The sequence below is a fragment of the Chenopodium quinoa genome, unplaced genomic scaffold, assembly GCF_001683475.1.
Source record: "Chenopodium quinoa cultivar QQ74 unplaced genomic scaffold, ASM168347v1, whole genome shotgun sequence".
In the NCBI taxonomy this organism is placed as follows: domain Eukaryota; kingdom Viridiplantae; phylum Streptophyta; class Magnoliopsida; order Caryophyllales; family Amaranthaceae; genus Chenopodium; species Chenopodium quinoa.
The window spans coordinates 888,495-900,711 of record NW_018742441.1 but is presented as its reverse complement, the minus strand read 5'-3'; the positions used below and the strand labels follow the sequence as shown (position 1 = coordinate 900,711).

The window sequence follows — 12,217 nt, the reverse complement described above, 5'->3', positions numbered from 1 at the left end:
CACAGCTTCACTTAGAACTCGATAAAAGAAATAGAAAAATTGATTGAAAAAAATTTACCCTAAAACAATAGAAGGCCAAGCAAAACTCAGAAGTATCTTCCATGGTAAATTAATATTCAATGACAATCCATTATCAGTATTAGTTCACACACATGCTAATAAACACTACATATAGTACAGGAATGCGATAAACAAGCCAAGATCATCGACCAGATTGCCTTTAAGGACTATCTAATTGGGTGGTTATATTTTTTTGCCAAGCAAAGTCAGCAAGAAGTTCTTGTAGTCCCCTGATGTGTCGCCAATAACTGCATCCGCAACACTTTCTTTGTACGCCCTGGAATACTCTTCATTGATCTTTACCATATCAACTTCAGCTCGAGTCACTATCGCTCTAGTAAGTGAATCTTCATCTGTACCGAGTCCAACAACTGATGAATTTATAACCTGCAGATACACAGGTCAGCAACCAGTAGCCATCAAAGTATAAACTTTCAGAAACCAAAACCTATAACATTCATAAAACAATTAGAATGTGAACCTCACAATTCACCTGGTCAGTCGGGTTAAGTCCAGGTCAAGTGAAATTGGTTATAGCACACGTCAGAGAAGTTTTTCCCCTCATTTGAGTATAATTGTCAGAGGTTGACAAACATGTTAGAGGGGTTCTATAAACAGTCAATATCATTTGGGCAAAACTAGTAAAAACAATCTTTCACTAGACTGTGTCCTTTTCCCCAAGTTAAAGTAATTTCACATTAGTCTAAAACAGCTTCATATACAAGTTGTACTTGTTAGTCACCACTTAATTTTTGTAAAAAGGCTCAATGAAGGTAGGATTGATAAGTTAGTCTAATTTACAATCACGGTACTGCAGTAGTTCTAGTCCTATTTACTACCTCCGTTAACTTTTGGTTGCAACTTTGGAATATTTTATATCTCACAAATAATATCCCAAAGTTGCAACTAAAAGTAAACGGAAGTAGTATATTGAAATATCAATGAATTTGGGAAAAGAGGAAAGCAAGTCCACCTTACACATGTTGCAGAGAGTTGAGCAATCTAACGAAAAAAGAGAAAAGCAATTACACCCTACACATTCAGCTGACGAGTGAAGAACCTACAATCAAAGTGAATAGACAACAAAAGACATTTCTCAAGGTAAAACCCATTGTTAATTGTAATTAAATTGCTCCATTTAGTATGGATTTTTTTTTTTTTTTTCTCAAAACTGACACAGATTATACTAAACAAAACATATCTATAATTATGGGGGAGGGAAAAAAAAAATCATACTACAAAATTCTAGTGAGCAAAAAGTTAACTCACTCCTGATCAACTTAAACAGTTTAAAGTTTATCTATTCCAAAATCAGAGAAAAAATAGCAGAAATCCATCTAACTGAAGGATGATAAATTCTGTCGAAAGCAGATAATATATGAAATTGGTTTTGAGGAAAGTTCTTAACTTTTGGAAGGTTTAGATGATAAGTAAATAGCAATACCATACAGAAACTGAAAGTTGTGAAGAGGAACAAGGATTTCATTTCCTAAAACGGAATATATGTTGATTTATATCAGTACTATGAAACAAATTCCTGGGATATAAAGTCCAAATAGGTTTTAAACGAAATGGATAAAAACCAATATGGACCCTGCCATCGTTAGGGTCTGCAAGGGTCACAATCCAAATTTAAGTAGCACAGAATTATTTCGAAATTGGATTTTCAGTCAGAAATAAATGGAGAAAATATTTTTTATCCCGATTAAGTTCAGATGTTTCTCATGGGCTCATGGCACTTGTATCATTCATACAGTAAATATTAACAATAACATAGTTATGAGTATCAAATCACCTCAGCAAAGTGCTTCTCAGGGCTTTCAATGCACAAAATGGTGATTCTCAGTAAAGCTTGCAAATCATCGTTCCCACATTTCAAAATATCCTGTCAAAGACAATGGTTTAAAGGTTTCTTACAATTTGTATGGTTAAATTCAATCACCTTGAGTGCATTTAAACAGAGGTAAGAAAGTGACCTGGTCAATGGTACTAGAATACTCCTGTTTATAGCAAGCAAATGTTGCTCTCAGCTGAAAGAAATTTCGAGTTCCAAGAATCCACACAACATGATTATGATCTAATTCCTTCTTTTTGATGGATTCATGAAGGTGAGCAGCTTCAAGTTTGGCAACATTCATGTCGACCACTTCCTTGTCATATCTGTAGGAGCTCACTAAAGCCACAAGAAACTACATAATACAGGTAACACTAGTCAGCCAAAATAATCCAATCCTAGCGTCATGCTAACTGATACAATGATGCCAAGTACATAACAATATTAGAATGAATATTACTCCTATTGTTTGGTATCTAGTCGCACATTCTGTTTTATGATGTCCGGAAAAAGTTGCTACACTGTCATGGTTAATGATTAAGTTAATAACATGCCAATACAAATGGTAAGACGATAAAGATAAGTCACATAGCACAAAAACTACGAATTAAAATAGTTTTTTTTTTTTTTTTTGGGTGTAAAATCATAATATATCCTTAAAATTGAGGTTGGAAGTTGGAACAATGTGGCTCCTAATTGTAGATAACAATGGGAACAGACAAACTGTTACTGCCACAAAATGACACAGAATATAACCCACATTTAGTTTATATAAGTCATATAAAAGATCTTAAAATAGAACATAATCGCATACATCATACAACTCTATAATTCATGTAAGTACATAACATTGGCATTATGATGTGTTTCAACAATACTTCAAGCTAATGACTTAGCCCCCTTAGTTATAAAAATTACCTTTCTCAATGGAAGTTGTATATTTGACGCGATATCTTCTTCAACAGAGCATTCAAACAAGGAACAGTAGGCCTGCCTGACAGCCATCAGATGATGAGGGGAAGCACATGCTACCTCAACTATGACTTGCAAATGTTTCACCCCTTTCTTCCTCGCCTTTAAAGCATCATTAATCAGTCTCGCATCTCTTTCTGGAGGATCATATGTCCATAGAAGTATTGCATTCTGTAAATAGCAAAGATGTTATTTGATTGATAAACTGTGTGGAAAAAAGTGAGCACCCAGAAATCACTTAACTGATAACACTAATAAAATAAATTGATTATGGTTAAAAACAAATTAAGCTGCCTAATTGATGTAGAATTGTTTTCATTCAATCATTCTTATTTCAACAATAGAATCTCGTATAAAAATGAAGTTATATGCGTTTCAAAACGCGCCTTGAAGACCGTGTCAAGTCAAATGGGGTGAAAAAAAAATAGGGACAGAGGGAATATTGGTTAAAGTTGCGCGTTATAACTTGGAAGCATGAAACTCATTACAATAGTTGTGGAACGGACGCGATACACATTAAGATGAATCCAATGATATCCAAGTATCCCACTATGTGACTAATTATGTTATAACACTTTGATTTCTATACTATTCACATTAATCACATACTCTGACTAGAATGCATCTGTTTTAAATTTCGAATTAAAGATTTGGACAGTTGTGGTCATATTTTGAAAAATGGCAAACTTTTCTTCAAAAATTAATCAAGTGGGATCTTATTAGGCTAAACAAGTTCATATATCCCGTCATCCTCTCTATTTTCAATGGATTTGGATATGTCATAACACATGTTATAGTTAACCAAAACAATTCAAAAGGTACAATAACAAAGGAAAATGGATTTTATAAGTAGGCAAAAGCTAATGAACGTCCGAGACATAGGATAAAATAACTAAAAGTGGTATATGAATAAAACTTGTTTATCTAATAACCCTCTTTTGAGAGTATCGGTTTCGGACCAAAAATCTAGTTAACGATTAAAATTATGCATTGACAAACGTAATTGAGAGACATTTCATCATTTAACAAAGGAAGTATTACGGAGTAATGAAAATTTACTGTCAAAGTTTTTAGATTTTTTTTTTTTTTTTAGCGTCAAAGTTTTTAGATTTTAATAGTTCATCCTTGCTTAAATTACTAAAGGGCCCTTTAAAAACCATAATTTAACATACAACCATAATAATTAAATAAATAAAGAAATTAAAGACATAAAATTAGAGGAAAAAAATACCAGAAAGTCACCAGAAAGTTCAGATTGAAGACTATCAAAGAGAGATTCATTGTAAAGCTGTTGATAAGCTTGAGTAATCTTCTTCCTTTGACCTGCATTTCTCTGACCCAATACTCTTATTACTGCTTTTTCATCTGTTCCCCAACCTGCACTTTCAATCAATTACCCATTTCATCCATTTTTCAGATTAAATCAAAAAAAAAAAAATCAATGAAAAATGAGGGTCAAAGGAGAGAGAAAGAGAAGGAGATGACCTTGAAAAGCTTGTTTGAGGGTCTCAGAATCCTGGATTGGAGAAGGAACAATTTCTGGGACTATTAAAGTCGCCATTTTTGATGATTTTTTTTCGGAGAAGAAGGTTTTGGTATTATGGGATTTTTGGATGTAATAATGTACGAGTAGTTGTAACAGAAATGGCACGTTTTAATTTTTTATTTTAATGGTTTTATCTTCGGTTATGACTATTATTATGAGATCACAAATTTACATTTCACAACCTATCCTTTTCGTACTTTCATTACTGATAGATAATTAATTCTTTAGTGTAATAGTTCCCACTTTGTTGCCACCAAGTAATTTAATTGAAAAATATCAATAGGGACATAAGGTGCAATGGTTCCCACTTTGTTGGCACCTGGTTATTGAAAAGGAGTAGCTTTTGTATATATATGATTATTGTATATTAAGGGTCGCTTTTATCAAATTTAAGGTCACTTATATAATTTTTTGAGTAACTTTTATCAATAAAGCGTAAGCAGTTTATAAATTTTATTTATGTTAGGGTAATTTTGCTCATTTTAGAGTAACTTTATAACAGATGTACAATATTTTATTGTACATCCGATTTATTTAAAAGTTTATCATTGAGAAATATCAATAGGGCTATAGTGAGGTGGATCAAGTAAGAGATAGGCTTCATCTATGCTTATCTAAAGCGGGAATGGGTCCCGATTGGAAGGTAGTAGGGCGAAGATGGGGATAAAAACCATACTCACTATGAGTGATGGAGCAGGGATAAATTTTAGGTCGTATTCACCCCATCTTTTGAAAAAGAGGGAGTAGAATTATTAGTATCTCACATTAACTTCTCCATATGTACTACAGAAGTTAAAATTAGGATTAATTTGGACAAGACCAAAGTTCGAAAATTTGAATTTCAAGAATTGAAAATTAAACCGATTAAGTTGGGACCGAATCTGAACTGGGTCGAAAAATTGGTCCAAAATTCAGACCGTATCGCTTTGGACGGATTTTAGAATTTTAGAAAAAACTTTAGACTGATTTTAGAATTTAAAAAAAAATCTAAATTTTTAATATTTTTATGGAAAACTTGAAAAAAAAATTAAAAATTAAAAATAAAAAATATTTTAACTTTTTTTACAATTAAAGTTTTCAAAGCTTATTAGGATAATTAGTTTTAAACAAAAAAAAATCGATCCGATCATCTTTATAGGGTTTTGGACTGGACCAGACAGAAGACCAGAAAAATAAATTTCTCAACCCAGAGATAGGGCCAATTAATTCAGTTATGTCTGGTCCAAGGTCGGTCAACGGGTCATGTCAGCTTCGGTTCTAACTGATTTTTAAACACCCTTAGGGCATGTTCTCTTCAATTCACCTTATTTTCATTTCAATTCAGTTCAGCTCCAATCGGTTTAGTTCAGTTCAGTTTCTAATTTCCATCTCTCATAAAATATTCAATTCATTTCAACTCAGTTTAATAAATTAGATCCTTAGTTAAAATATTAATTAAATAAATAAATACATGCGAAGTGATTTTTATTTCTGAATAATATTATTGGTCAAAATTTTATCATGCTCCGATCCGTCATTTGATCTACAACGAACTTGTGATGTTGTAATGTTGTATCTCTTTCTAGTTTTATCTTTGATGCTTTCAATAATGAATTGATGTTAAGCATGCTTTTGTAAAGCATAAAATAGATTATCTTCTCGTTGACCCTGAAATCATGTCTTAAATAAGGAGGAAAACACGACAGCTAGAATGAGACACTAATAGAATTATGCAGGCACTATTTCTTTATTTATTTTTAATTAAATCAAGTATTCAAAATGCAAGGCAGTAGGTGAGCTGTCATGAACTCATAATACGTAGTATTTGGTGGTCCATATATTGAATATATGCTATAAAATTTTCCTACTTAGAATGATTACATAATTTTGTATTTTTCTCAATAACTTATGAATACACAAATGTATACTCATAATGTATAGAATTTGTTACATACACGCGGGTGTATCGTATATCCGAGGTTATTTGCTTATTTAATCAACAAATAAGCAAATACTGTTTTTAATCATTTGTTGGTTGAATGAACAAATGACTTCGGGTGTACCTCTCCATAATGTGCATTGAATATATGTTCTAATAATTCTTTTTTTTTTTTTTTTTTTTTTTTGCACGGTAAGAAGAAGGGACTTAGTTCCCCTCAAAAAAAAAAAAAAAAAAGGAGACTTAGTTGACTCACTCGAAGGGAGATTAGGGAGGAGATATATGGAGAAGCCCATTAAAAGGATGAGCAATGTCACTTCTCTATCACCACATGCAAGCAAATTATTTAAGTATCTAAAGCTCTTATAAACTATAGAGAGGGGGCAATATGAAGTTATTTGCCTTTTCATATCCTATAAGCTCTCTTGAAAATGGTTAACCAAACAAGTTTATAAACTTCCTAATAACAAATAAGATTATTACATGGGAAAAATAACTTCATAGAATAACATTATACTACGTATATATTCGTATACTTAAACAAACAACCACGCCCTAATTAAGTTACATAAGGGATTTGTCTTTTCTATTGATTCTCGCGGATTGGATTAAATTTCAAAACACAACTGAATTATTCGACATATCAACCAACAAGCCAATTGGACAACAAAATGGAATGCTAATCAATCAGCCATTTAATTTCAAGTAGTTGGACATTGTAGTATTAGTATAATTAGTTATAATTGCAATTTAATTTTCATTATTGTCTTGGTACATGGGAGAAAAGAAATATATTTCACTGAGAAGAGAACGAATCTCATAATTTTTTCTCCCTTATTCTTTCATAATGTTTTTAACCCTTTATTTCTTACGTTTGTGTAAAACATACAATCAAACATAATAATACACTAATCCGTATCTTTTAAGTTACGGAGTAGTTATTATACTTGCCAATCAAGGTAGAGGTAGGTTTGGAGTAGCTAAAGATGATGGTGATGAGTCCACTTTGCATTGATTAATCCCTAACTAATTCAATTATTGAAGGGATAAGAGAAGTTAGGAACTTCAAAGGGAAGCAGCATGCAGCACATGTGGAGTGGGGTTAAGGAAGATTACAAAATCATCATATATTCACGTAGTAGTACTAAAGTAATAATAGTATGCATGTTTATGTTTAAAAAAGAAAGAAAGAAATAAAGTACTCCGTAATATAGTATGCATGATTAAAAAAAAAAGAAAGAAAGAAATAAAGCAATAATAGTATGCATTTAATCAAATGTTTGGTTAAATATAGACAATTATGCCAATGTTGGGTCATATAATTCATAAGTGAGGGAGCACGTTAAACTCGTTTTTTTTTTGTTAGGTCTTACAATTATTTAAGGGAAATTCTCACTGGTAGCCTTGTGTTTTTGCTTTTTCTCAATGGTAGCCAATTTTTTTTCCAGTTCTCAATGGTAGCCTCAAACTTTTAAAAAGTTACAAACGTAACCTTATTGTTACAAAAACGTTAGTTGGCCGTTAACTTTTAAAAGTTACGGTTACATATATGTACTGAGGTTAAATTGCCCATATTTTTGGCTCCAAAGTTTCCCTCCAAAAAAAATATTTCCCTCTTTTATAAAACCCCATTCATATCCCCTGTTTCTCTATTTCTCTGTATCTCTCTCTCTCTCTCACCAAACACTTTCTCTCTCCTGCAAACTTCAGTTTGGTGTCAATGGCTGAAAAATGGACGAAGATGCAAAGGTGCAACTGCTATCCACTAAAGTACAAAGTAAAAACACAGTAATAATGTCATACACATAACTAGGACTTAAAAGCTAATTGTTTTCACTTTAAAACAGAAACATCACATATATGTGAACTTGAGTGGGAATCAAAAAGGCTGGGAAGCAGCTAATGGCCCAACAGATCTTGACCTTCCTCTTGTTAGTGGTTGAGAAGTTGTTGCAAGCTGCTCTTTGTGCTGTTGCTTTTTTTGCTTATTCTTTTGCTTTGCTGTCAACCCTCCTTTGCAAGTCAATTGATTGTGGCCAAATGCATTGCACTTACTGCATCTGATTGTCTTAGCCCTTTTGCCCTTCCTATCTTCATCATCAGCCCTTTTTCTCTCCCTACTTGGTCTCCCTATGGCCCTTTTCATGGTTGGTGGCTTAATTGCTGGCATGTTGATGTCTGGCCACTGTTCTACATCTGGTATAGATCTAATACCAGAGCTATATGCTTCTCTGTACTTGCTCACAGAATACCACTCACTTACAAATGAGTGGGGGTCTAACCTTGCATGAATTATGGCCCTAATACCATGCTTACATGGTATTCCAGTTAGCTGCCAGACATTACACAAACAAGTGTGTTTGTTTAGGCTCACTAGAAGGGTAGACTTACCATCCATTACCTCATACTCTCCTTCACCACACATGTATGGTATGCAAGTCCTACTCTCTTGACAGAGCTGTTGAATCCTTCTGACAATGTTAGGGCAAATGTCCTGCCTCTCCCAAGTCTCACATACTTGTCTCCTTGTGGCTATCCTAACCATTGTGTTTCTTCTTATGCCTACAATCATGACAATCATTGTTAAACATACATAACAATAAGTCAAGTGATGTAATTTGATGTATAATGCAATACCTTCAAGTAATGTAAGGACAGGCCTGCATCTGTCTATCCCTAGAGTGGCATTAAAGCTCTCTACAAAATTAGATTTATTGACATCACACTTCAATTCAGGGTTGAATTTGTGTTTGGTCCACCTCTTTTGTTCACCTAACTTTGAAAACCAAATTCTTCCAGCTGGGTTAACCTTCTGCATTTTTTCCATTGCTTTCCTAAAAGTGAATTCTGAATTTGCCCCAACAGTCAACCAAAACAAAGAGAATAACAATGGCCCTGGGAAAGATTTCTTCCAATTTGCACAAAGGTGCTTGCAACAGTACCTCCTATCAACTTCTGACCAACACTCAGTCAATGCCACATCAATTCCCTGCAAATGATGGCTTAGTCGGGTTAAGTGTGTAACAAGCTATTATTATAAACAAAAAATAACTTCTGAAAAGCACTACAAGCTCACCTTTTGCCTATCTGAAATTATGCACCAACTGTCTCCCCTTCCCAAGCCTTGCAACAGGTTTTTCAAATGCCAGACAAAGAACATCCAGCTGTCTGAGTCTTCAGCAGTTACAATTGCCCAAGCAAATGGGAACAACTCATTGTTCCCATCCAAGGCTACAGCTGAGAGCAGAACACCTCCATGATTCCCCTTAAGGTGTGCACCATCAACACCTATCAATCCCCTACACCCTTTCAAACCATCTGTGACACCTTTGAATGCAACAAAAATGCTTTTGAACACTAGTGGCTTCTCAGGCTGTTCTGCTAGCTCAACCCATGCACAATGAGCAGCAGATCCTTGGTTTCTGCTCTTTATCATCTCACAGTATTTGGGAAGTAAGGCATAGCTTTCATCATGAGACCCATGAATCTCATTTAAAGCATGTGTTCTCACCCTATAAAGTGTACTCTGGGCCATTTGAACACCATACCTCTGGAAAAGTATAGCATTTAGGGACTTTGCTGATATATCATTGTTGGCCCTCACATCTTCCATCAGCACCCTTGTAGCCCATGCACAGTTCACCATTGGGTTATTCACATCTAACCCAGAACAAGTGTGTTCAGAATTTTTTATGGACTTAATTGCCCATGTAATTCCATCAGGTAACTGAGATGAGTGTAGTCTCCACTCACACCCCATTGCACTACACTTGACAGTGTACCTGCTATTTGTTGCCCTCTCAACTATGACTGAAAATCCACTTTGAATACAATAATCCCTCACCACATCCCTCACATGTTGCTTATCAGTAAATAACAGCAAAGGTTTAAGGACAATCTTGCCAAATTCTGCATCTTTGTAAAGCTCACCATTCCTATATAAGTTGATGAAATAATTGTCATCATCTTTGCCATCATCAAACACCTCATCAGTGAAAGGATCAAAATTGTCATATATTGCAACAGCCCCATCCATCTCTTCTTCATCATCCTCATCATCAACACTCTCATCATCATCATCATCATCATCATCATCCATCAACACTCCCACATCATCATCAGGGATGTAATCATCTTCATCATCATCTTCAAACCCTATCAGGGTGTCATCACCTAAACTGACAGTGACCTCCCTTCTCCTTCTACTCCCAACCCCTTGACTGAGACTGTTGCTCCCCTCACTGACTGAATTCTCTATTACTATCCCTTTCCTCCTAGCTGTTGTAAGAGGAATCTTCCTCTTAATAGTAGTGAAAGCTTGGGAAGACCTAGTTGACCCTGATGTATTTCCTTGCTCCCCTATTTCAGGTGTAGGGTTGAATGGAGTATGATTAAAAGAAGGTGCAATGGGGTTTTCTTGTGTTTGAATGTCAGCATGGTCATTGGGAAGAGGGGGTTGGTTTAGGTGTGCAGTATCATTGGGTTGAATTTCAGCTACTGGTGATTGGTCAGCATTTTCTGGAACAGGGGTTGGGGCTTTCTTTCCTTGTTTTCTTGGGCTCCTCCTCACCACATGAACTGGGGGTGTGTGTAATTCAGTGTTGGGGATGTGATTTGCAGGAGGCATTTGGGTTTGAGTTTGAACCCCAGGATTGTCCATACCCAACCACTACTGAAAAGTGTACCCAGTACTTTTACCCCTCCCTCTGCCTCCTCTCCCTCTGCCCCCTCTGCTACCTCTACCTCTCCCTCCCCCCCCCCCCTCTTCCTCTCCCTCTACTTCCTCTACCTTTTCCTCTGCAAGAGTCCCTATACATCTCTTTTTCTAATTCTATGTCAGCCATTGTCATGTCAGGGTCAATCTGCATATCACTTAATTGCTGATGCAAAATTTGATTTTCCCTAGCCTGCATTGTACTGTTCAAAGGTACTAATTCCATTGCTTTGTCCTTATCTCCACCTCCTCCAAGCACATACCTAACTGGTGGTTCCTTTAGTCCAGATACTACTACTTTCCTATGTTGATTAGGTTCATTGACAGCTTTTCTTCCTTCCTCTACCCGTTGTTCATGTAGTTGTTTTGCTAACCTACTAGTTCTTAAATTAAATGCAGCTTGTGCAATATCTGTTTCACACTCACCATTATCAACCCAAATATAAATCAGAGTTTTACCAGGTAGCCTCTCAAACATTTCCATGAATTCAAAATCATTCCTAATCTCATATTGTCTCATCTTCCAACAATACTCAAACCTAGGGTATCTAGGTGTTTCCAATTTCTCTATCCTACATATTTCCAAATAGTCTACGATCACATCAATCAGAGAAGCCTTATCAATGTCATCTATAATAACTTCAACATCAGTATGCTTATATTGAAACTTAAGCACCACTGGATAATCCATTCTGCAACAATTAAGTATGAAATTTTTTTTTAAAAAAAGAATACAGATGATCTACAAAAGCAAGATACAAGCTTTCTCATAACGCATGTAATTTTACCCCTAAACACATACAACCTTGCGCATTTCATGCAATTTTACCCAAAATAAACCCAAACAGCAAAACCCAAACAAAAAAAAACATACAATTTATACATATAACAACATACAACTACGTAATTCAGCAAAAAACCCTAATTTTTTCGATTTCACTTGATTTAACCATTTCACAACTCATGCAACATCAAACACCAAAATTATACAAAATAAGAAGGAATAATTGTACATACCTTGCGTTTTCCAAACAAAGGATAAGAAAATCGCTTCTTAATTGCCGAAGTCCTTCCCCAAAGAACTTCCAAGAAATAGCAATCCTCACGCAGAACCAAGGTAGAAGATGAATGAGATGAGTGAAAGAGAAAGAAAAGATTTTCGAGTTAAATGAG

General features: G+C 34.9%; 2 protein-coding genes across 3 annotated transcripts; both read right to left on the bottom strand.

Moving 5' to 3' along the window:
* Positions 1–68: 68 nt before the first annotated feature.
* Positions 69–4,608, bottom strand: LOC110716380 (annexin D3-like). Of its 2 annotated transcripts, XM_021894995.1 has the most exons (7): positions 4,352–4,608; positions 4,098–4,243; positions 2,813–3,037; positions 2,037–2,249; positions 1,856–1,945; positions 1,034–1,120; positions 69–447 (listed from the first exon to the last, which is right to left on the bottom strand). In XM_021894995.1, the coding sequence occupies exons 1-7, from the start codon at positions 4,425–4,427 to the stop codon at positions 244–246; spliced, it is 1,041 nt and encodes a 346-aa protein (XP_021750687.1). In that variant the 5' UTR covers positions 4,428–4,608; the 3' UTR covers positions 69–243. The 2 variants fall into 2 exon arrangements, with proteins under 2 accessions (XP_021750687.1, XP_021750692.1); XM_021895000.1 differs by lacking the exon at positions 1,034–1,120 and having other exon boundaries at positions 4,352–4,594.
* Positions 4,609–6,555: 1,947 nt separating this feature from the next.
* Positions 6,556–11,055, bottom strand: LOC110716363. Its single transcript, XM_021894983.1, has 3 exons — positions 9,407–11,055; positions 8,968–9,319; positions 6,556–8,892 (listed from the first exon to the last, which is right to left on the bottom strand). Exons 1-3 carry the CDS (start codon positions 10,988–10,990, stop codon positions 8,210–8,212), a joined length of 2,619 nt encoding a protein of 872 aa, XP_021750675.1. The 5' UTR covers positions 10,991–11,055; the 3' UTR covers positions 6,556–8,209.
* Positions 11,056–12,217: the final 1,162 nt, after the last annotated feature.

Excerpts from the sequence above, each read along its gene's own strand:
- LOC110716380 (XM_021894995.1), bottom strand. The coding sequence starts at position 4,427 with ATGGCGACTTTAATAGTCCCAGAAATTGTTCCTTCTCCAATCCAGGAT. Across the intron at positions 3,038-4,097 it reads AACTTTCTGGTGACTTTCTG|AATGCAATACTTCTATGGAC; the intron begins GTATTTTTTTCC and ends TGCTATTTACAG. Across the intron at positions 2,250-2,812 it reads TACAACTTCCATTGAGAAAG|TTTCTTGTGGCTTTAGTGAG; the intron begins GTAATTTTTATA and ends TGTATTATGTAG.
- LOC110716363 (XM_021894983.1), bottom strand. The coding sequence starts at position 10,990 with ATGGACAATCCTGGGGTTCAAACTCAAACCCAAATGCCTCCTGCAAAT. Across the intron at positions 9,320-9,406 it reads TAATTTCAGATAGGCAAAAG|GGAATTGATGTGGCATTGAC; the intron begins GTGAGCTTGTAG and ends CATCATTTGCAG. Across the intron at positions 8,893-8,967 it reads TGTCCTTACATTACTTGAAG|GCATAAGAAGAAACACAATG; the intron begins GTATTGCATTAT and ends TCATGATTGTAG.